The sequence below is a fragment of the Thamnophis elegans genome, chromosome 4 (genome assembly GCF_009769535.1).
Source record: "Thamnophis elegans isolate rThaEle1 chromosome 4, rThaEle1.pri, whole genome shotgun sequence".
Taxonomy (NCBI): domain Eukaryota; kingdom Metazoa; phylum Chordata; class Lepidosauria; order Squamata; family Colubridae; genus Thamnophis; species Thamnophis elegans.
In genome coordinates, this window is record NC_045544.1 from 137192744 (window position 1) to 137217923 (window position 25180).

Here is a 25180-nt window from a genome sequence, read left to right on the forward strand (position 1 = left end):
CACGCATGCGTACCGTGACAAATGGCTCCGCGGGTCACCTGTGGCACGCGGGCCATAGCTTCACCATCCCAGGTATAGGGCTTCCTGCCTGAGCCGGGGGTTGGACTAGAAGTTCCCTTCCAACTTTGTTATTCTAATAAAATAATAAAATGAAATGAAATAAAATAAAATAAAAGTCAATCTAATCCAGCTCTTTCTGAATGTCAGGCTCTTGCCCCACACAAAATCGCTTTATGATAGGATAGAAAATTATCAGTACTGTCTGTTATGTGAGGACAACGAGGTTCTGAATCACACTTGAAGTGGGAAAATCCAAAGTTATGAATCAGACTTGAACTGGGAAAATCCTCCTAAATTCTCAGACTTAAAAATAAGCCAGGAAAATTATTTTTATACCAGATCCATTTAGATATCTACCACATCCTGTATTAATTGGCAATAGTTCTGCAGGATCTCAAGGTGCAACTTGCCCTCTCTCTTTTAAGTTCTTGTTACAATTCTTCTAATTAAAGATGTTTATGATCCAAGCTGTGTTTTTTTTCCACAGAAAATGTATCCTTTTGCCATTCAGAGGAGCAGAAAACATCTCCTGTGCTCCCTCTTCTTTAATTCATCAGGGGGGGAAAAGTAGCTTTATAACCTTCGCATCAGAGAACAAACTTTATACTCCCTCACTGAACCCAAGGTGCTTTTTTTCAACAGGCAACTGGACTTTCTTTGTTTTTCCTTGAAGACATTTTGCTTCTCATCCAAGAAGCTTCTTCAGTTCTGGCTGAGTGATGGAGGATGAAAGGATTTATATTCCTTGCAGTCATCTGGTCATTAGCACTCTCTCTGAGAGTCCTTGAGGTCAGAGCTGAAGAAACTTCTTGGATGAGAAACGAAACGTCTTCAAGGAAAAACAAAGTCCAGAGGCCTTTTGAAAAAGCACTTTTGGGACAGCCATGAGAATCTCGATGACTGAGAGTCTCCGTACACAACTCCTTCACTCCAACTGTTGCTGGAATTGAGTAGGTCTAGTCTGATGAAAAGAAGGACTAGGGGAGACATGATAGCAGTCTTCCAATATCTCAGGGGCTGCTCCAAAGCCCCTGAAGGCAGGATAAGCAGCAATGGGTAGAAACTAACCAAGGACAGAAGCAACCTGGAACTAAGGAGAAATTTCCTGACAATTAGAATGATTAACCAGTGGAATGCCTTGCCTCCAGAAATTTGAATGCTCCAACACTGGAAGTTTTTAAAAAGAGATTGGGCAAGCATTTGTCTGAAATGGTATAGGGTTTCCTGCCTAAGCAGGGGGTTGGACTAGAAGACCTCCAAGGTCCCTTCCAACTCGGTTATTCTATTCTATTCTATTCTGTTCTGCTCTGTTCTGTTCACTGAAATTCTGCTTGCTGTCCACTAACCTTTCCCTTTTCCTTCTCAGCTACGAGATACTTACAGGTATGCTCCATATCTGTATCCCGTCACTGTAGCCAATCATGAGCAGAAGAGGGGGCTCGTTCCCCGTGCTGTGCATCTCATGCAGCTCCACATTCCTTAACGTATCTAAAGGGGAAAAAAGAAGATCAGAAAAAGGAATCAAAGCCAGAATCACCAGACTAGGACAATGCTTCCATGGCGTCCAAAGAATTACTTTGGATAGAGGGACCGGTGGCATATAAATAAAACAAACCAAAACGAAACGAAATATTCCATTATCTCTAGAGAAATTAAGGGAGGAAAAACCCCATGTTATTTCATTAACTTGCCCATGCAAGGCTTTGACCCGCTACCAAAGGTACATTCAAACACAAAAACACGTGATCACCAGTTCTAACCCTCCAGCTGGCTTCCAACAAGCAATTGAGGGGAACCAAATGTCAAGCCTGAATTTGATCAGGTTGCGGGATGGTTTGTATTCTGCGTTATGCTAACATGAATCCAGCTTGACACAGTTTGAAGCAGAAAAAGGGAGAGGTGAGGGAAATGGGAATCTTCAGCCAAAACAGCATAGGTCGGCCGATGAGTCAACTACATTCCAACGGCTGGCCAACCGGAGGAGGAGGAGTAAAGTCGCCAAGCAACCAGTTCTCATCCTGGTTGGACAATGTGACATATTGTTTGGAAAAATAAGAAACCCTTATGTGTCAGGCCTGCAAGCCATCTTTTCTTTTGGACCTGAGGCCTGCCACACTTTCTATTCTTCTACTATGCATTTTCTATGGTGGGAAAATGGGAGGGGGGGATTATACAGAGTTGTGTGATATGTAGCCATAACAAAATTCTTTCTAAAAAGCCAAGGTCATCTTTTGTCTCTGCACCTCCGCCCTGATCGAAACTGGATGGGTGGACTCTGCCTTCGTGGCAGTGGAGATTGGACCATGGGATGGGCTTGTGGGCAAGATCTTGAACTTTGAACTGGGTGGGAAAAACCGGGAAGCTTTCAGATTCGGGTTTTCCCAGATGTGCCAACATGGCTCTCTTAATAAATTGGAACTTTGAGGAATACTTTGCCTTGGACTCTGATTTACTTTTGGATGCTATTTGGAAACCTGACACCTTATTTATAGTGGGTGAAAAGCCCAGGAACTTTAATACAGGCTTTTCACCAGTTTGTGCAAAGATGGTGTATCTAAATAAATTTGTTCTTTGAGAAAAGGAAATGCCTTAGAGTTCGATTTGTGATGGATACATTACTTGGAACTGACACCAAATTTGTGCAACAACCACATAATTCATTTAATAACTGCAACAATTTGCTTAAGAACTGTGGCAAAAAAAGATCGTAAAATGGAGCACTTTAACAACTATCTTACTCAGCAAGGGAAATTTTGGGGTTCAATTGTGGTCGTACATCGAGGACTACGTGTATAGGCTGTCCAATCAAGGACGCCTCCTCTTTGTTACCATCTGATATGGAAAGAGGTGGCTCTCAAAATGAAGATATGACAAGCTGAGCAAAAACAGCAAAGCCTCAAATTGAACTGGGAAGCTTGGAAGGGGGGGGGGGAATTTGTTGTATACCTGATGTACAACGACAATAAAGGCTATACTATATTATTATAGGGGGGGAGAGACTTACCGTTCAAGTCAGAATTTTCAAATCTGATCCAAACTATTTTCTCTTTTTCTTCTGTTGGAGCTGTACTGCTATAAGCCTGTAAGAAAAAAGATGAGGGTCAAAACAAAAACCCTCAGTTGTGCAGTTAACACCTATTTAGCTATGACATACAGAGCCAATTTGGTGTAGTGGTTAAGGTGCTGGTAGAAAAACCAGGAAACTTGAGAGTTCAAGTCCCTCCTTAGGCATGAAAGATGGCTAGGTGAATTTAGACCAATCACCAGGAGACGGGGAGTTTTAATCCGGCCTCAGGCATGAAAGCCGGGTGGATAACTTTGGGCCAATCACCAGGAGATTGGGAGTTTTAGTCCTGCCTTAGCCATGAAAGCCAGCTTTGGACCAATCTGTCCCTCTCTCTCTCAGCTCAACCCAACTCAAAGGTTTGTCGTTGTGGGGAAATTAGGGAGGAGGAAGGAATATTAGCTTTGTTTGGTGCCTTGAATTGTTTATAAAGTAATACAGGCAGGATAAAAAAAAATCTAATAAATAAAATATTGCATCCTGTCACCAAAAATAGTACATAGTCTCCCTCTCCTGGCTGCCTGTATGCAATGCTGTCGTTTTCAAACCTTCATACTATATTTCTTCCCTCGTACATCTTTTTACAACCACATAAATACTCATATTCTGAATTTAATTTCTTTTAAAGTATACAACTAATTTTCATAACATGTTAAGCCAAAATCCAGTCATATTATGACTTATTGTGATATATAAACTATGACTCACTGAGTAACATAACTTGAGAAGCTCTTTTCCTCCATTTTAATTACACTTTCTTTGGGGGGGGAACCACAATTAAACACAGGTGCCCCCCAGGGCTGTGTGCTCTGTCCCCTTCTCTTCTCTCTATACACCAAAGACTGCATCTCAAAAGATCCCTCTGTTAAAATACTGAAGTTTGCAGATGATACAATAGTGATCTCATTCAAGACAACGATGAATCTGCATACAGATGGGAAGTTGCATACAGATGGGAAGTTGAACAACAATCTTGCACTAAATACACTCAAAACCCAAGAAATGGTGGTGGATTTTAGAAGAAAACCCCCTCTACTACCACCTCTTACAATATTAAACAACACAGTATCAACAGTAGAGACCTTCAAGTTTCTAGGTTCTATCATATCTCAAGACCTAAAATGGAGACCTAACATCAAAAGTGTCATCAAAAAAGCACAACAAAGAATGTTTTTTCTTTCTCCGCCAACTCAGGAAGCTCAAACTGCCCAAAGAGCTGCCGATTCAGTTCTACAGAGGAATTATTGAGTCTGTCATCTGCACCTCTATAGCTGTCTGGTTTGGTTCTGCAACCCAACAAGACAGACACAGACTTCAACGGAGAATTAGATCTGCAGAAAAAAACAATTATTACCAATCTACTTTCCATTGAGGACCTGTATACTGCACGAGTCAAAAAGAGGGCTGTGAAAATATCTGCACACCCCTCACATCCTGGACATAAATTGCTATAGGGCACTGCACACCAGAACAACTAGACACAAGGACAGTTTCCCCCAAATGCCATCACTCTGCTTAACAACTAATTCCCACAACACTGTCAAATAATTTACTAAGACTATTATTACTATTCTTCTCCTCTTCCTTCCCAGTATCTATCTCTTCCAGCTTATGACTATAACCATGTTGCTTGTATCTTTCAATTTATACAGTTTTGTTTACTAGTACGATTTGATAGTTTATTAGTAACCTTGATTATCACTGTGTTGCCTCTTTTATTCGTGACAAATGTATTCGTGACACTGCGCCGAGGTGGCGCAGTGGTTAAATGCAGCACTGCAGGCTACTGCTAGATCAGCAGTTCAGCGGTTCAAATCTCACCGGCTCAGGGTTACTCAGCCTTCCATCCTTCCGAGGTGGTAAATGAGGACCCAGATTGTTGGGGGCAATATGCTGACTCTCTGTAAACCGCTTAGAGAGGGCTGAAAGCCCTATGAAGCGGTATATAAGTCTACTGCTATTGCTATTGCTATCTTATCTTTTTATGTACACTGAGACATCTGCACCAAAGACAAATTCCTTGTGTGTCCAATCACACGTGGCTAATAAAGAATTCTATTATATTCTATTTAAGAGGACAAAGTGTAAACGGGGTCCCCAACCCTTGGGCCGTGGATGGGCATGCCAGAAATCGGGCTGCGCAAACAAGCAAAGACCCTGTCAGATCTGCAAGGCTTTTCTTTTGGACTTCAGACCTGCCACACTTTTTACTATTCATTTTCTATTGTGGGAAAATGGGAGACAGGATTATACGGAATTGGGTGATATGTCACCATAACAACATTCTTCTTAGAAACTCAAGGTCATCCTTTGTCTCTGCACCTGGCCGGAACTGGGTGGCCTCTGCCTTCGTGGCAGTGGGCGATTGCACCATGTGATGAACTTGTGGGTGATGGGGCAGGATCTTGAACTTTCAACTGGGTGGGAAAACCTGGAAGCTTTCAATACAATACATTACAATAGCAGAATTGGAAGGAACCTTGGAGGTCTTCCAGTCCAACCCGCTGCCTAGGCAGGAAACCCTTTCAGATTCAGGTTTTCCCAAATGTGCCAACATGGCTCTCTAATAAATTGGAACTTTGAGGATCCTTTTGTCTCGGACTCTGAGATGAAAGTAGCACCGGGTAAAACCTCTCTCTATGGACTAATCCCTGGTACCCAAAAGGTTGGGGCTGTTGATTTAAATACAGCAGCAAACCAGTTGCACTTGCCTGTGGTACGACATCTTGCAGAAATGTGACAACACTTTCCATGTAGGACTGCTCCCTGGAAAGGAAAGATGAATATCCAAAAAAAACAATGGTTATTATATACATACATAAATATCCATGGTTAAGGTTACAGGTTAACCAGCATCAGGCACATCACAGAATGGGACTGAGAAGCAGTAACCCAAAGAAATGAAGGGCATAAGATGACAAAAAAAAAAGATAGGCAACATTGGAAGAAGTTAGATTTAAAATTGCATTTTTTTTCCTGAACGCTACAGATTCCCCCCCCCCCAAAAAAAGTTGGCTGTGATACTTTTATTATCAGAATTCACTAGAACATAACATGAACAACTATGAATAATTTTATAAAAATAATGTGCCTACAAATTGCTAGAAGAATAAAACTGACTTCAAAAGTTAGAGAGGGTTTCTAAGAAAAATGAGTCTTTAAATGGTGAGAATTAAGACTTGAGATTAATTATAACAGCTCATAGTAGCTACAACTGCTTTGAACTCTGGGTTGTATCAGACAAAGCAATTCCAAAGTGGAATCGAAATAACCCATTACCAAAAACTTCATTCCGTCACTCACACAGGTAGCGTGTTTAGCAAACTTCAACAGCAGACACATTTAAGTATCATCTTTCCATTTGGAACTCTAGATGAACTGTATGGAATTGTATCTATAAAGTGATGCTGGCACAGTGGCTATAATGCAGTATTGCAGGCTGACTCTGCCCACTGCCAGAAGTTCGATCCTGACCAGCTCCAGGTTGACTCAGCCTTCCATCCTTCCGAGGTCGGTCAAATGAGGACCCAGATTGTGGGGGGGGGGGGGGGGGGGTGGGGGCGATAGGCTGACTCTGTAAACCGCTTAGTGAGGCTGTAAAAAGCACTGTGAAGTGGTATATAAGTGGTATATAAGTGCTAATTATAAGTGCTATTGCTATTAAGTACTTACGTAACAGCCTGTGGCCGGACTATCACACCTCCGGTACATCGGCTTGGACGGCGGGGAGATTCGGCAGCCATTACTGTTCTAAATTCTAAATTCCTGGAAGCAAGAACCGAAGTGTTTTTGAGTTATGTCTCACTCTCTCTTCCTCACTAACTTCTTCAGTGTTCGTCAACAGCACTATTTTAAAAAGAAATCGATACAGCAAGTCCACAGGTCAGAAAAGGCAAGTGATGATGGATCAATGACATATTTTACCTCCCACAGCTCAAAACCTTGAGTTGGAATCTCTAAAGCCCTGCCTGAAAAAAAATGCCCTGATCACCTTCCTATGTAGATAGAAGTAATAGAAAATTAAGTCAGTCCTAATTCAGTGGTTACTTCATCCAATCACATTAAGCTAAAATCAAGCAAGGGGCAGGAAAGCTCATAAAATGTAGTTTGGTGTGAGATCCAGAATTATCACTAAAATCAGAGGGGCTTGTTAATTACTGCCTAGAGTAGCCCCATGGTGAGATAGGTGCAAATAAATTTAACAAATAATAACGGATTACAGAGTTACAATACAATACAATAGCAGAGTTGGAAGGGACCTTGGAGGTCTTCTAGTACATCTCCTGCCTAGGCAGGAAACCCTATACCGTTTCAGACAAATGGCTATCTAACATCTTTTAAAGATTTCCAGTGTTGGAGCATTCACAAGTTGGGACCTGTAGGTCAGGGGTGTCAAACTCATGGCCCGCGGGCCAGATGCATCACTTTCTGGCCACGCCTACCCCTGTTTTAGCGAAGCATGGGAAGTTGTGATATGTCATGTGACAACGTCATGACAACATGATGACGCGAGCTTGATGCCCCTGTTGTAGGTCATCAAGTCCAACCCTCTACCCAAGCAGGAGACCCTACACCATCTCTGGCAGATGGCAGTCCAGTCTCTTCTTGAAAGCTTCCAGTGATGAAGCTCCCACAACGTCCGAAGGCAACTTCCATGGGTTGATTCTTCTCACTTGTCAGAAACTTTCTCCTTATTTCCAGGTTGAATCTCTCCTTGATCAGTTTCCATCCATTGTTCCTTTTCTGGCCTTTGGGTTTTTTGAAAAATAGGTTGACCCCCCTTCTTCTCTGTGGCAGCCCTTCAAATATCGGAACAATTATTTCAAAGATGTACCCGAAGCACAACTAAATATGGAAATCAACCAACTGCCAGCCTCACAGGAAAATGTTCATCTGAAACCATCCATGACTTTCTTTCCTCTATCCTGGGGTACGAAAGACATTAAAAGCCTTTGCTGTGGAAATAGTTTTTTCTTTTAACCTCTCACTAGAATGAAGGCATGTTTCCTTCCTCTTACAGACTAAAAATGGGCTAAAAACATACCTAAACCCAGGGTTTTTTTTAGAATTGCCAGGGGGTTTATACAACTGGATTAACACATACAAATAAATCGCCAGCACAACAATAGCAAAACCATTAAAATAAGTCAAGGGAATTAAAACAATTATCCATAAAATACGTGACAGTGCAATCAATATCCTACAAACAAATAGAGCTATTTCACACATTCCTTAAACTTCTCGGGATCCCTAAGGTCAGAAGCAAAAGTCTTTTGAAAGTACAATAGGGTCGAGGTTGAGCTTCTAGGGCTGCCAGGTATGGGGTGTGGGTCTTCCTCAGGGGATGATATACAGATAGTTCTTGAGCTACAACGATTGTTTACCATCAGTGGCAAAAAGTGCCGTTTTCCACACTTACAGCCATTGCAGCATCCCATGGTCGCATAATCAAAATTTGGATGCTTGGCAGTGCATTTATGACACTTACTGTGTCCCAGGATTGCATGACCCACCCTTCTGACAAGCCAAGTCAACGGGGAAGCCAGATTCACTTAACAACCGCGTTACTAGCTTAACAGATGCAGTGATTCCCTTAACAACTATGGCAAGAAAGGTCACAGATGGGGAGAAACTCACTTAACAACTGTCTTAACTTAACAATGGAAATTTTGGGCTCTATTGTGGTGGAGGGTGGCCTGTTTCCAGAGAGCGGTGCCATGCAGACAAGGCTTTCCCTCCTGAGCCCTTTGCCCGATGAAACTCCTTAGTAGACAGGGACCCTTTCGGCCGTGATGAGATGGTTAATGTATGGATGGGAGATGTAACCAACAAGAGGCAGTTCCTCAAGTAACCCACCCCCATGCTATGTAGGGGCTCCATGGGTCATAACCAGCATCTTCAATTGAATCTGGACAACCAATTCAGTCCACAGGGTAGAGTTGTAACTGCCACTGGTCAAGGAACACATATAATGCCAACACATTTTGCATCAGTGGCAACTTCTCGGTGCTCTTCAAGAGCAGCCCCTTGTAGCGCACCTTACAGTAATCCATTTGGGAGGTGAGTGATTAAGGGGTGTGTATGACTGAAAGCAGAGCCTCCTAGTCCAGGAACAGGTGCAACTGGTGCACAACCTGAAATTGCACAACTGGAACCTGCCATGGAGGAAGGAAGAGAAACCAGCACAATAGTGATGCCCACTCCAAATCCTGAAGTAGTCAATCCAGGAGGACACCATGATCAGTGCAGCAAGGATGGATGCGCTACCCAATCCCATTCCTGCCAAAGGTGATCTAAAGGTACAACTAGTCGCTGTGTTTTTTAAAAAAAATATGGTTTACAGCTTAGATTTGCTACTTAGCAGAAAGCCTGTATTCATTTTATGAATGTAAAAAGGTTGCCCAAGAGAGAAGGACACTGGGGAAAGTGTAATAAGTAGCAGATACTGTATATCAATAAGCCCCAGAATGGTTTGTAAGATTTATTCTTGTATTGTATTGTATTGTATTTTATTATTTGTATGCCGCCCTTCTCCGGGAGGACTCAGGGCGGCGAACAATTCAAGGGGGACAAAGGGGAACATGAAAAGACAAAATACAAATAATAAAAGTAGACAACAGTCGCACAACCATACATGTCGAGAGGGGAGGGAACTCATCACCCCCAGGCCTGCGGCAAAGCCAGGTTTTGACGGCTTTTTCGGAAGGCCTGGAGAGAGGTGAGGGTCCGAATCCCTGCGGGGAGTTCATTCCAGAGGGCCGGAGCTGCCACAGAGAAGGTTCTCCCCCTCCCCCCCCCCCGGGTAATAGCCAGGTGGCACTGGCTGGTAGATGGCACCCGGAGGAGGCCAACCCTGTGAGATCTAATGGGTCTGTGGGAGGTAATTGGCAGCAGGCAGTCTCTCAAGTACATTCTACATTGACTGATTCTCAACTATTCCTTCCTCCCTTGCCATGTTTAATATATGCCCTCCAAGAAAAGCAAGGTAATTGTTTCCTAAGATCAAAAGTTATTATTTTATTATTATTTTCAGTCTTCTAACAACTGTCCTTTAAACAAGCCCACAAATGAGTTCTAAAGAATCCTTCAGGCGCATAGACATACCTGGTCAGCAGGGGGCCACAGTATGTTTTGATAACTCCAAAATCTGAAACTGGCAGAACTGTGTCAATTATAAACTCAAATGTATACAGGCATTCCTCTACATACGGTCACAAACATTTCTGTTGGTAAATGAAAGCAGTTGTTAAGTGAGTTTTGCCCCATTTTATGAGCTGTCCTGCCATGGTTGTTAAGTGAATAGGACGTTGGTACTTACCTGATACGCCTCTTCTCATGGTGGGGGGAGGAGTATCCAGGATGGGTTGACCTTGGACTGAGTCAGATAAGCTCTTGGTAAACGCCCCTGGTCCACCAGGCACCGCCCAGTTATCGGCGAAGAACTCTATCCGACCCGTTGTGCCATCCACTCCAGACCTTTGTTATGGTTTTAAACTTTTTATTGGGTTATAACTTAAACATATTAGTGCAACATCCATCATAACACATGTTATATTATCATGTGGGGTCTGGATACTCCTCCCCCACTATGAGAAGAGGCGTCTCAGGTAAGTACCAACGCCCTTTCTCCATAGTGAGGGGAGGAGTATCTAAGATACTGGGGAGCGGGGGAGTGCTCCAGCGCCGCTGTAGCCTCCGCAGCACGGCTTGCCTTTGGAAGGCTTGTGCCCTTTGTCTCCTGCTTGCCCAGCAGATTTCCTTTTCTGAGTGATACTTGTCTCACTCAGAGGCCTGGGCAGCGTGCCGCCCCCCAAGGGGGTTTTTGGAGACCTTTTGCAGCTCAGGGAGCTGTCCAACTCGCCTGCGGCTGCTGCTGTAAAAAGACAATGATTCCTTTTCCTTTCTTTAAAATTCTTCCAAATTATCGAAGATCCAGGATTGCAAACCGTTCAGTTGAGGGACTGAGTCCGATAACTGGGCGGTGCCTAGTGGACCAGGGGCGTATACCAAGAGCTTACCTGACTCAGTCCAATCAACGAGAAGATAAGGTCAACCCATCCTGGATACTCCTCCCCTCACTATGGAGAACACTGCATTTGTTAAATTAGTAACAGTTGTTACATGAATCTGGCTTCCCCATTGTCTTTGCTTGTTAGAAAATCACAAAAGGTGATTTCATGACCCCAGAACACGGCAAACTGTCATAAGTATAAGTCAGCTGCCAAAAGCGTCTGAACTTTGATCATGTACCATGGTGAAGCTGCAACAGTCATAAATGTGGAAAACGATCATGTCACTTTTTCAGTGCCGTTGTAACTTCAAATGGTCACTAAACAAACCATGTTAAGTCAAGAACTATATACATATGGTTGTCTCCTTTCTACTCCAGCCCCTGCTGTTCTATCTCAAACTCCAAGAGCAGCTAGGTATTAAAAGAAAAAGCAGAATTTGTCGCATACAGAGAGAGAAAGGATTTTTTTTGTTTTTTTTTAAGAACCCCTATTTTCAGACACTTCCAGTGTCTCTATCCTCCTTATCTCAAGAGCACCTCTAGTAGTATCTCTCTCTGACTCCCCACCCTATCAAATGTTCTTGTATTTTTTTTTAGTATATTTTATTTTCATTTTCATACACTCACATGTATACACCATACAGTATTAAACAATAATTGCATCAATTCCTCTTGTCAACAATGCCCCAGAAATAAAAGCCCAATACCTCTTCCATTCTCCATACACCTCTTTCTTCCACCACCTTCCAACTTTCTATCTTCCCTCCATCATCCCTCTCTACCCTACTTCCCCTCTCCCTCTACCACTCAAATGTTCTTGTAGATGTTCCTTCAACTCTTACATTTTTGCTTTTTCACTACCATTTGCTGTTAAAATTAGTAGATAAAACCCATTGACATTATTATTATCCACACTGTAGAATTAAAATACACTACAAAAGGTGGGACAGATGATCTTTCAACCCCATTCTTTCCTAATACTATAACACAGCGGTCCCCAAATCATGGGCCGTAGACCAACACCAGGCCGCAGAATGCCAGAAACTGGGCCATGCAAAGCCCCACCTGTGGGATGCAAGTAGCACACAAAACTATGGCCCATCCGGTCCACTGAAAGCTTCTCTCCACAGAACCGGTCCCTGGTGCCCAAAAGGTTGGGGGCCGCTACTATAATAGGTTAACTGACAAGTGTTGCCTAAATCATTGTTTGGATTGATCAATAAATGAAGGCAAAAGGTATCAGCTTCTTATTCTGCTGGCCTGATATAAATAAAAAACGTAGCCACTCAAGTAGTAATTAAAAAAGCGGTTAAGAGTGCAGCGTGCCAAAACCACACCATTAGTTATCAATGGTCAATGTCCACCGATGGCTGTGTTCTCAGAGCACACTGACCCACAAATTACTCATGTGGTTAGGGTATCGTTAACATGGTAAATCCAGACAAACTGAGTTCAGTTACCCCTAGCCAAGTATGTCAACACAGGACCTGTTTGCTCAGTCGTAGCTTACGAAATAATTAGCCAGATTCACACATCAATCAGGCTGCTTGGCAGCATATACCATTCCAATACATTTGGTGTCTCGTGGGTATTGCAATTGTGGAGGGAAAAGATGGCATTGAGGAAGAATAGTCATTTTGTTATTCATTGATCTGATTAAAGTAAATCAAAATAGTGGCCTTTTAGAGTTTGCAGGACACAGTAGCTGGGTTTGCATGAGATAATGAACCTCAAACTAACCAACTGGCTTTTACCTAAAATGTCATGGCTTAGTTTACAGTTCAATGTATTTTGCAAACTTCAAAATTGGTTCATTTGCCTAGACCTTCGTTAAATTATCCATGGTTAGAAAGGTTGTGCAAATACATTCTATATTCCAAGTCATATTCCTGGTTAATTTGAATATACTAATTTTAATATTCAGTCATGTTATTTTATTTTTTATATTATCAAGTGATGTACAGAGATCATTACACTCATTCTCAACATAAAAAAACAGTCTCCTCAATCACTCCTTATTCAAACATATATATTACATGTAATAGCCCTTTCAATTAATCCTTGTCTCTATCCTACACAAAAACCAATCTCTGGTCTCATACATTACACCAAAGCGTAATATTAATGGAAAATAATATTTGTAGCTCAGAGTTGAACTGTGGGGTCTTTATTGTTCTCTGAGCTGGGTTATTTTCCAGCAGCATTTTATTACCCAACTAGGTAACATCAGGGGCGGGTTGCCGGCGTTACTGCCAGTTTGCTTTGCATGCTCTTTGGGCGCATGCACAGTTGCCTGTAAATAGTTCTGCACATGCGCAGAACATTTAAAAAGGATGAAAAAACATGCCGGCAACAGCAGTGGCAATTGGGGAACCGGTTCGGAGATGTGGCCAGCCTGGGTCGCTGCCGGTTCTGCGGCCCAGGCCAACATACCACTACTGGTTCACCCGAACCGGTGCAAACTGGTAGCAACTCACCTCTGAGTAACCTCAGCAGTGCTAAAAGAGAGTGGAATTTGCTCTTATGTTATAGCCCTGATGATGTTACCTAGTAATGAAACTTCTGCAAGAAAACCATCAAGCTCAGAAAACACCAAGAACCCCAAAACCATAGAATTACTTGTTTGATTCTACTATACGGTACCTTTATACAACATGCTTCGGCACGATTGATCAATCACCGATAGCTGACTGATTTTACAATATCATGCTAAACTGTAAATAAACTAACCATATCACATCTTAGTCCCTTGTTGTCATCTATAGTTTATGTGCATTTTCTAATCAGACTCCTGTAACAATTCTAGGTAAATTCAATATACAGGTAGTCCTTGACTTACAATCATTTGTTTAGTGACCGTTTTAAACATTATAACAGCACTGAAAAAAGTGACTCATGCAAGTTTTCCACACTTACAACATTTCCATGGTCACGTGATCAAAATTCAGATGCTTGGTAACTGGCTCATATTTATGGACTGTTGAAGTCTTCCAGATGTGATCACCTTTTCCAAGCTTCCGAGAACTAAAGTCAATAGGGAATCGAGATTTGCTTAACAACCATGATTACTAACTTAACTGTAATGATCCACTTAATGACTGTGTAAAGAAAGATTGTAAAACGGGGCAAAACTTGCTCAACAACGGTCTTGCTTAGCAACAGAACAATCAGGCGCAATTGTGGTCATAAGTCAAGGGTTACCTATATAGACATACACATCATAAAAATACCACAGCGTGAAGAAAAACAAGAATTTCTTCCTAAACTGGAAAAAAGGAAGCCTGCGACAACCCCAGTATCAGGCTGCCCAGTGTTGTCCTGTGATAATTTTAATAACTGATAAAAAAATACAAAACAGAATAATAGTTGAAATAATAATAGTTGAGTAATAGTTGAAAGGGACTTTGGAGGTCTTCTAGTCCAGGGGTCCCCAACCCTTTGGACCTCAGGGACCACTAAATTCATAATTTTAAATCCCGCAGACCACTAATATGATCTGCCTAATGACCAGGTGGGTGGGTGTAGCTAGATGGTCATGTGACTGGGCTGGCATAGTCAACTGATGTCACTCACGTCAAGGGGCACCTCGCAGGCCTCAACTCGCCCCTCCCCTCCCAGCCACTCCTCGCCAGCCCGTCCTGCTCCTTACAGCCCAACAGGAAGCAGTTGCTGGAGCTAAGCAGCCACCAGGAGAAAGTTGGAATGACCGAGGAGGAGGCTCAGCAAAAGTACCTCACTGAGGACTACCAGCATAGGCTCAGCAGAAGCACCTCATTGAGGACTACCAGCATAGGCTTTCCAAGCAGTGGGAGTGCAAGGCCAGGTACCGGCACCTGGAGGCTTATGGTCCTGAGAAGGTCAGCCAGTTCCAGGCCATGATGCAGCCTCACTGGAACAAGGCCCTCCAGCTCCTGGCCACCAGCGATGCTTCCCTCCAGCCTTCGCCCAAAGCCCCTCACCAGGAGGCTGAAGCAGACCCCAAGTCGGAATTTTTGCCCCCTTCTGACCCACACAAAAAAACCCCAAAGTGGGAGACTCTCTGCAGCAACACAAATGTTCATTGTACGTATGCGTCCAAGGGGCATAGTTTGAAGACCCCTCATTTAGTGCAATATAAAAAATGCAGATAATTTTTCTGCGGACCACCAAAAGTTTCTAGTCCAACCCGCTGCTCAAGCAGGAGATTATCAATTATTGTCAATTATTAATTTACATTTGTTTAAATTAGATAAAACTTTAGATAGATAGATAGATAGATAGATAGATAGATAGATAGATAGATAGATAGATAGATAGATAGATAGATAGATAGATAGATAGATAGATAGATATGAGAGGGAATGAGTGGATAGATAGATAGATAGATAGATAGATAGATAGATAGATAGATAGATAGATAGATAGATAGATAGATATAGAGTGATAGTGATAGATATGAGAGAGAGAGAATGAGTGGATAGATAGATAGATAGATAGACAGACAGACAGACAGATAGAGTGATAGTGATAGATATGAGAGAGAGAGAATGAGTGGATAGATAGATAGATAGATAGATAGATAGATAGATAGATAGACAGACAGACAGACAGACAGACAGAGTGATAGTGATAGATATGAGAGAGAATGAGTGGATAGATAGATAGATAGATAGATAGATAGATAGATAGATAGATAGATAGATAGATAGATATGTTTTGTAGATTTTCAAGGGTGTAGGTATGCTGGTCTTGTTGTATTTGGGTCTTTTCCCGTGTAAGATCTTACAATACAACAAGACCAGCAGATATATATATATGTATGCACACACACATATACACACACATGTATATATACACACATAATATACACACACGTATCTATACATACATACATACATATATCTATATACATACACACACATACATACCTATTATATGTGTATGTGTATATTATGTATTGGTGTGTGTGTGTGTGTGTGTGTGTGTGTGGGTACACAGACACACAAAATTTCGGGGGGGGGGGGCTTTTAATTGCCACAGCCATGAGGGGAGCATGAAAAATTGCCTCAGCTCAACCACCCAGGCTGTGGAAAACCACGGTTCGGAGCCAAAGGACGGCCCGTTGCTTCATATCCGGCAACTCCACAGGCTCAGCACGATGGGCTTCGGGATCATTCGCTGCCTCTTGAGGCCGGCCTACCTCGCAGGGCTGCCGTGAGTGAGGGGGGGGGAGAAAAGGGGGGCGTGGAAGGAGAAGGAAATCTCGGCGGGGGCTGATGTTCCCCCTACTGACGCCGCCTCAGGCACCCCCTTTTTCCCACGTGGCCCCCGACTTCCCCCCACACGTCAAATTGGCTCCCTCACAAACGCGCGCGCGACCCTCCCCCCACCTTCCCTGCCAGCCTGGCTTCCCCTCCCCCCCTCCCTAACAAGCCCCACCCACCGCTCGCGCTTCCTCCCCCTGCCCCCCCCCTCCGTCTTACCTGCTTGCCGTTGAACAGCCTCGTTTTCTCCCCCTCCCTTACCAATATTTAGGACCCTCTCACCGGCCGCCGCCCTGACAGCCAATGGTCGGCCAGGGGAGGCGGGCGTGTACGGCTGTCGGATCCAATCCGCAGGCAAGCAGGGCGGTTGGCAACACTGCTGGGGGTGGCTGTCCCTCTCCCGCTTCTCTAACCGACGTTTCCCTTCTTGCCCAATCGCCGCAACTAAGCTAGGTTGAGAAAGCTTGGACGTTTGGGATGCTTTCGACGCTCCCACCTGGGGAGAAAGTTGGGGGGGGGAGTTGTTTACATCCGGGGCTCAAAGGAGGAGGAGGTGCTCGACGTGTAATGTAGCCGGTGTGGAAAGAACCAATGGGATTCGGGGTTGTCGGATATGCGTAAGCCACACCCACCAGTGACGAAAGGTTGTTTACCGCTTGGGAAGGAGCAAACTGATGACTAGCGTGTGACGTCATGCGGCGGCTGACGCAATGACGTAAACAGTAAGGCACTTTTCGGGACATGTAGAGATAGAAAAGGGTAGAGGGACAAATCGATGTCTGACAATGTAGGCTTATTTAAAACCAGGATATAGACTTGTGAAAAAGTCTTAATTTTCATAAAATTAAGGGCTCTTAATTAACAAAATTAAGGGCTGTTAATTCACAAAATACTCATTTGGTCTAGTGATTAAGATGCTGAATTAAAGAACCAGTTAAGTCTAAAACGGGTGGGCAATTAGGCCCCTGTAACAACCTGTGGACTTCAACTCCCAGAATTCCTGTCCTAGCATTAGAGACAAAATAAAAGGAATATTGAATTATGCAATATTTTGCACCTGTACAGGTAGTCCTTATCTCACAACCACCAGAGCCCAACATTTCTGTTAAGCAAGGGTTGTTAAGTGAGCTTCGTCCCATCTGACGACCTTTTTCGCTGCTGTTGTTAAGTGAATGACTACATTTGTTAAGTTATAATTCTGATAAAAAGGAAATAGATGCTACATGGCCTATTCTAGAGTGAATCTTTTGTCAAAAGAAGAAAACAAAGGCTAGTATACACAGGTAGTCCTCCACTTATGATGGTTTATTTAGTGGCTGAAATTACGGCACTGAAAAAAAGTGGCTTATGACCATTTTTCACACTTATGACCATTGCAGCATGCTCGGGGATCATGTGATTGACATTCGGAGACTTGACAATTGACTCACATTTATGACAGTTCCAGTATCCCGGAATCATGTGATGATCTTGTCACATTTTGATGAGCAAAGTCAATGGGGAAGCCAGATTCACTTAACGGCCATGTTACTAATTTAACAATTGCAGTGATTCACTTAACAAACGTGGCAAGAAAAGTCGTTAAATGGGGCAAAACACACTTAACAGTTTTTTCCCCCACTTAGCATCATAATTCTGAGCTCAATTGTGGTATGTCTCAGTTGTGAACCGAGATGATGGATGGATGGATGGATGGATGGATGGATGGATGGATGGATGGATGGATGGATGGATATGTAGATTAGTATTAGTAATTAATAAATTTATAGGCCGCCCAATCCCGAAGGACTCCGGGCGGCTTACAGAAAATGATGAGAGAGAGGGAGACAGACTGACAGATAATAGATATGGAGACAGCTATACAGGGATGAATGATGGATGGGGAGATAGATGAGAGGGAGAGAGGGAAGGAGAGAGTGATTTTTTCTTCTAGCTTTATTGTTGTGTTGAAGGGTTTTCCTTTTTCCGTACATTACAGAAATAATTTCTTTCAAAAAAACAAGTTATGGGAAAACCTGAGATGTGTAGCTATGTTTAAAAATAGTTTTTAAAAACCAGAAAGCACCGGACAGGTTTTTAGCAATTTTATTTTATTGTAGGTATACAATGACAACATATGCAAACTAGAAAACTAACCCAATAACTTAAAAAAAAGAAAACCTCTGGTGGCCACCCTTAAGTGCGCCATCAATGGTTAGAATAGTAAAATATCTCATGCGTCCACAAAGGAATGTATCATAATTCCAAGTATATCACCAAGAGAACTTCGAAAAGCAGCCCCCAGGAATTGGGAGTCCAAGAATTGATGGAGAAAAAACTTCTCTTTTTTTTAGCTAAAATACTGGCCCTTCATCTTAACAAACAAACAAACAATGAAAAACCAAATGCAAATACAGCCAGACCTAAAGTACTGCATAGTATTTTAATTAATTAATTAAAACACAAGAACCCAGCATATAGCTGTTTATAAAGGCTCAACATCTTTTCAGCGTACATTTCATTCTGAATAGAGAAAATCTAAAAGTTAATAAAAAGGAAGAAAATAGACCTACTATTATATTCTCTAATAGAGCGCATTCCAGGCAAAACATTATTAAGTACTACGAAAATACGTATCTTCCATTCTGTTTTTAATAATTTACTTTTGTTAAAAAGTTGTGAGGTCGTCACAGGAAGGCTATACAAATCCGTTAATTTGTACTAAATTAACTCCCCCCCCCGCACTCCAAACTATATTTTAAAAATAAAAAATAAAACAGCTTCCCAACGCAAATTTTATATTGTGTTGTTATTTTACCTTTGTTGTAACAATCAATGCAAGTGTACCCAGGGAAGGAAACTATGAGTTGTATGAAGGAATATCAATTTACGTATATATATATATTTTTTTTTACACCAACCTCTTTATCCTTCTAAGGATGCCTACAAAATTCACAGTTATATGACAATTGGGGGGGAGGGAGGGGAGTCAGAAGGTTGGGATAAAGCTGTTTAAATTAACCCGCCTTCTTCGACATTAAAAAATAATGATGATTTTCTCTCTCTCTCTCTCTCTCTCAATAAAGGGAGCAGAGAATGGAACTGCAGCTTCAAATTCCCTGCAAATCTCCAAGTTGGGTTGGATTTCTGGACGAGACGGAGAAGATTCAGCAAACACACAAAGCTTTCCTAGTTTGGTGGAATAAAGGGTTATCTATCCCCCCCAATTTTTTCTGTCCTCGTACACTTCGGCGCATGGCCAGCCTGTTGGTGATTTTATGCTGTGGGGTGGAAGAGAGGCTTTCGGGCTGCCCGCCAACATTTCGGGTCAGGACGCGCCTCGGTTTCTTCACCACTGGCCCCGAGTTGGATTCTTCCAATGTCCTTTTGAAATTGGCCAACGATGGAGTCCTCTCTTCTTCCTGGACTTTGGACGCATCGCTCGGGGAGGCCTTCAAGGATTTGGGGTCCGGACCCGCACTCCTGGCGTTGGAGGGAGACAAAGTCCCCGGTGGGTTTCGACCGAACGAGTCGTGCGCCCGCAGCCCGAGTGCCTTGCCACCCTTCTCGCCCGACGACACCGCCTCTCTCGAACAAGCGGCTCCCAAACCGTCATGGTCCTTCGTCAGCTCCTCAACTTGTTCCGGAAATCTGCCCGACACAACAGCACTGCTGCAGGAGAATAAAGGGAGGCCTTCCGAGGAACTCAACCGGGGCCACAAGTCATCTTCTACGACCTGGTGGGATTTAAAAATAATAATAATAAAAATGCATTTTCAATTTCAAAGATTCCTTTTCAGTTTCGTGGGAAAAAAAGGGACATGAGAGCAGTGTTACAATATCTCAGGGGCTGCCGCAGAGAAGAGGGAGTCAAGCTATTCTCCAAGGCACCTGAAGGCAGGACAAGAAGCAATGGGTGGAAACCAATCAAGGAGAGAAGCAACCTAGAACTAAGGAGAAATTTCCTGACAGTTAGAACAAATAATCGCCAGAAAAACTTGCCTCCAGAAGTTGTGGGTGCTCCAACACTGGAGGTTTTAAAGAAAGATTGGGCAACCATTTGTCAAAAAATGTTAGGAATATAATCTAACGGTTGGGTTGGCAGTATATAAATCATGTAACAATGTTGTACCTGTTTCTTTAAATCATACTGTAAAATGTGATTGGTTGCTGTTTTTCCTCAATCGGCCATAAGAGGGAGCCAGAATGACTGTTAGCTTTCTGTTCCTTAGATGCTGGGCTGATCTGATCTGAGTGTTTTGGAAGCTGGCTGTTAGAAAGTGCCATGAGCTATTGTAAGTTTTGCAACTGCTAGCAAACTTTGAGTACCGAACTGATTATATGATACTGGACTATGTTATTTGGATTATCCCTTAACTGAAAGACGTTGATGACTTACTGACTTATCTGTGTATGACTTGGACTGTTTGGTGGACTCTGATACCTCTATTTCCACGAAAGTAAAAGCCTATTTAAACTGCAGTGTCTCTGTATGCCGATTTGTGTGTTCTCCAACACAACTCTCACAATGCATCTCTGCTCGTACTCGCTCTCCCAACAGGAAGCCTGCCTAACATATATGCTGAGCAGGGGGTTGGGCTAGAAGACCTCCAACGTCCCTTCCGACTCTGTTATTCTATTCTATCTCTTCTACTGCTAGTCCTTGACGTATGACCATAATTGAGCCTGAAACATCTGTTGTAAAGTGAGCTTCCGACAAGCAAGTCAGTGGGGAAAGCAGGATTCCCTTACCAGCTGTGTGATTCACTTAGCAACTGCAGTGATTCACTTAACAATCAGGACAAAAAAATGCTATTCAGCCTAGTCTCCAAAGCATCAGACAAGCTGATATGTATCCTGGCTAAAAACAACTGTCGGAGGAGCTGTGGATGGGTGGCATAAATTCTGGGGCAGGGTGCTTCCCATGCCAGAATACCTTGTCCAAATTGTGGCTCTCTCCATTCTGCAGCTATGATGTCATGAAATGCCTGTAAGAAAACCACCCAGAACCCTAAACAAAGATTATTAGGGGACTGGAGGCTAAAACATATGAAGGAGAGTTGCAAGAATTGGGTATGTCTCATTTAATGAAAGAAGGACCAGGGAGACATGATAGCTGTGTTCCGATATCTCTGGGGTTGCCCCAAAGAAGAGGGAGTCATAACCAACCATCACACTTAACACAAAAAGAACACAAAAGCTATACAACTGACTCCTACACAACTGACTACCACACAATGCAGAAGCAGCCGGACATCACACAAAATGCCCCCATGCCCAAGCAGGAGCCTCACAAGATCACAGAGAGCTCCATAACCAACTATCACACTTAACACAAAAATAACACAAAGTCACACAACTGACTCCTACACAACTGGCTCTCACACAATGCAGAAGCATCTGGACAACACACAAAACGCCCCATGTAACAAGAAGGAGCCTCACAGAGAGCTCCATAACCAACTATCACACTTAACACAAAAATAACACAAAAGTCACACAACTGACTCCTACACAACTGGCTCTCACACAATGCAGAAGCAGCTGGACAACACACAAAACGCCCCATGCAACAAGCAGGAGCCTCACAGAGTCACAGTTAGGGCTAATAAATAGGTAGTAAAAATGCTTTTTTTTTAAAAAAGAAGAATGGTCATAAGGTCACTTTTCCAGTGATATTGTAACTTCGAAAGAGTCACTAAGCCAACTGTTGTAAATCGAGGACCACCAATTATTCTGCCATACGGGTTCTTGAGAGGAACCATGCGGTGGTAAGCAAATCCCGTGAGTGGACTTGCTGGGGAAACAGCTGGGAAAGTCCCAAATGCTGATCACATGACTTTGGGAGGCTGTGACAACGGTCATAGATTTGGGTCGCCAACCACCCAGATTTTGGGTGGAGGTGCTGCAACAGTCATCTGGGCGAGAGGACCGGTTGTAAGTCATTTTTTTTTCCCAATGCCACTGTAACTTCCACTAGTCGCTCAACAAATGTCCGTAAGTCAAGGACCTACACTGTCCACCTCTGGCTGGTGCAAGAAATTCCATGTCCCCCTAAAAGTTTCGTTGCCGTCTTCAATGCCATCATCCGCCATGCAGGAATGGGCTCCTGGTGGACACTGCTGGGTGGAGGGGCCCAATTCGGAGCTGGCAGCAGATTCGGGGAGTGAGGAGGTTGGGGAGGACAGATGGGCCAGTCCTAGAGTCTGAGGAAGGCTCGGATGAGGGCCTGTGTGAGACAGAGAGGGGGCTAGGGCCGTCTGACAGTTATCAGCTGCCTTCAGAGGCAGACATCAGTGAGGCAGAAGAACAGCTGGAGCCTGTTCCCGGTGTGCACATGCCCAGAGCTGTCAGACGAAGGAACAGCTAAAGAACAGGGTCAACTAGGGAGTAAGGCCACAGGTGGACGGTGAATGGCCCCTCCCAGAGGAAATAAAAGAGGAGCGAAAGGGGAGTGGAGTTTGCAGGAGACAATGAGCTCGCTTAATTGGTTCGTGACTCTCCGGACCTCCTTGCCAAGTTCTGCAGAGATCGGCCTGGCAGCTCTCCAAGCCAGAGAAGGTCTGTGACTGTGAATCCTCCTTTGAAAGACTTTGCTGGATGTGAATGAGCAGAATTCGCAGTCAATTAATAAAAGGGTTTTTTGGTTGGGACAAGGAGTTTGCTTCATACTTTTGGGAAGCCTCGGCCAGAACAAAAACCCCTCTCTGCCACCCCGCCAAAGATAAACAACCAGGTGGTCTCAAGAACTCCCAGAAAGAGGACTAACAACCAGAGGACTGCAAAGAAATATAGTCCCTTCATCCCACCATCATTAGGTCAGGACCTATCCTTCCACCACCACCCACCATTCCAGTCTCAACTCTCAGTACTTATACCAAAGATGCTTTTTTTTTTTTCAAAAGGCAACTGGAGTTTCTTGAAGACATTTCTCTTCTCGTCCAAGAAGCTCCTTCGGTTCTGACTGAACGGTGGAGGATGGAAGGATTTATAATTCCTTGCAGTCATCTGGTCGTTAGCACGCTCTCCGAGAATTATTGAGGGCACTCGGAGGTTTGTCTATTATTTATTATTTACCTATTATTTAGAAGAGCCGAGGTGGCGCAGTGGTTAGGGTGCAGTACTGCAGGCCACTTCAGCTGACTGTTAGCTGCAGTTCGGCGGTTCAAATCTCACCGGCTCAAGGTTGACTCAGCCTTCCATCCTTCCGAGGTGGGTGAAATGAGGACCCGGATTGTTGTTGGGGGCAATATGCTGACTCTGTAAACCGCTTAGAGAGGGCTGAAAGCCCTATGAAGCGGTATGTAAGTCTAACTGCTATTGCTATTGCTAGATAAGGTTCGTGTGGATAAACGTAACCCTAACCCTAAACATAACCCTTACCTTAACTTAAATCACCCTTCTGTTGACGCGCTGTTGTCGACGCGTTGATGACGTCGCAGTTTTAGCGACACACTTTTGTCGGCGCCCTTTTGTCGTGCGGGCTTTTGTCGTGCGGGCTTTTCGCCCATGTGTTTGTGAAGTGGCTGTTTTGTTTCTCCAATGTACAAATCTGTACACGTCTCACTTAACTGTATGTACTGCATAGAGCACATTGCTCAGTTTATGTCTGGGCATTTTATCCTTGGGGAGGACAAGCTTCTGCTTCAGTGCATTTTTGGGGTTTAAAGTGTGTACAGTCAGTCCTCGACTTATGACCACAATTGAGCCCAAAATTTCTGTTGTTAAGTGAGATATTTGTTAAGTCTTTGGCTGCATTTCGTGATCCTATTTGCTATGGTTGTTAAGCGAACCCCTGCAGTTGTTACATTAGTAACATGGTTGTTAACCAAATCGGGCTCCCCGCTTGCCTTTGCTTGTCAGAAGGTCGTAAAAGGGGATCACATAACCTGGGAACACTGCAACTGTGATAAAGATGTGTTGGTTGCCAAGGGTCTAAATTTTGATCCACGGGGATGGTCGTAAGTGTGAAAAACGGGCGCAAACCACTGTTGTAAGTTTGAACGGTCACCAAACTGTTGTGGCTCGCCGGTGGCTAGCAGAGCTGGCCGCAGAGTTGGACAGTGAGGAGGCTGGGGAGGAACCTGGGACAGTCCTGGGGATTGAGGAAGGCTCAGACGAGGGCTCTGCGTCAGAGGCAGAGAGGGAGCTAGACAGCAGCGAGGCAGAGGAACAGCTGGAGCCTGTTCCCAGTGTGCGCATGCGCAGAGCTGCCAGAAGACGAGAACAACTACGAAAGGAGGGTCCACGTGGGAGTAAAGCCACACCTTGGAGGTGATTGGCCCCTCCCATAGGAAACAAAAGAGGAGCGAATGGGAGGGGGCTTTTGCCGGAAACAATTCGTTCCTTCGGTCGTTTCAAGAGAGGAAAGTTCTGTTTGTGGCTATAAGAGACTCTGTGCCAAGTTTTGTCTTGCCCTGCATTAGGAAACTAGTTATCCGGCAGCTCTCCAAGCGAGATAAGGTGCGTGTGGATAAACATTCCTCGGAAAGACTCTTTGCCAAGCCTTGCGGACTGTGAATGAAAGGAATTCACAGTCAGGTAAAAGGGGTTTTGCTGGGACCAAAACTCCGCCTCTTGCTTTTTAAGGCAGCCTGGGTCAGAACAGCCCCCACCCAAAAGAAACTCACAGAAAGGGACTCCAACTGAGGATCTATTCCATTTATTTGCCTCTTTCTTTGTCAAAAGCATCTCTTTTGCCCCCGGGTCATTACTCTGACTGATGCGAGTGCCCACCTCCTCCTGCTGCCCCGGCTTGGCACCCCAATGCCTCTCCGTCTACTCAGACACGTTTTCTGCAAGACAGAGGGCACCGAGTTACTA

At 43.8% G+C, this 25180-nt stretch overlaps 2 protein-coding genes across 2 annotated transcripts in view; both read right to left on the minus strand.

Annotated features, from left to right (window-relative positions):
• Window positions 1-16922, minus strand: part of BCAS3 (BCAS3 microtubule associated cell migration factor) — a 448094-nt gene extending 431172 nt beyond the window's left edge. Inside the window, 5 exon segments of the mRNA XM_032216614.1 lie at window positions 1442-1548; window positions 3065-3140; window positions 5836-5890; window positions 6797-6889; window positions 16598-16922. Of these exon segments, the coding sequence (XP_032072505.1) occupies window positions 1442-1548; window positions 3065-3140; window positions 5836-5890; window positions 6797-6867 (309 nt within the window). The 5' untranslated portion in view covers window positions 6868-6889; window positions 16598-16922.
• A 1525-nt stretch (window positions 16923-18447) lies between these two features.
• Window positions 18448-25180, minus strand: part of PPM1D (protein phosphatase, Mg2+/Mn2+ dependent 1D) — a 37362-nt gene continuing 30629 nt past the window's right edge. The window contains 1 exon segment of the mRNA XM_032216435.1: window positions 18448-20094. Within this exon segment, the coding sequence (XP_032072326.1) occupies window positions 19525-20094 (570 nt within the window). The 3' untranslated portion in view covers window positions 18448-19524.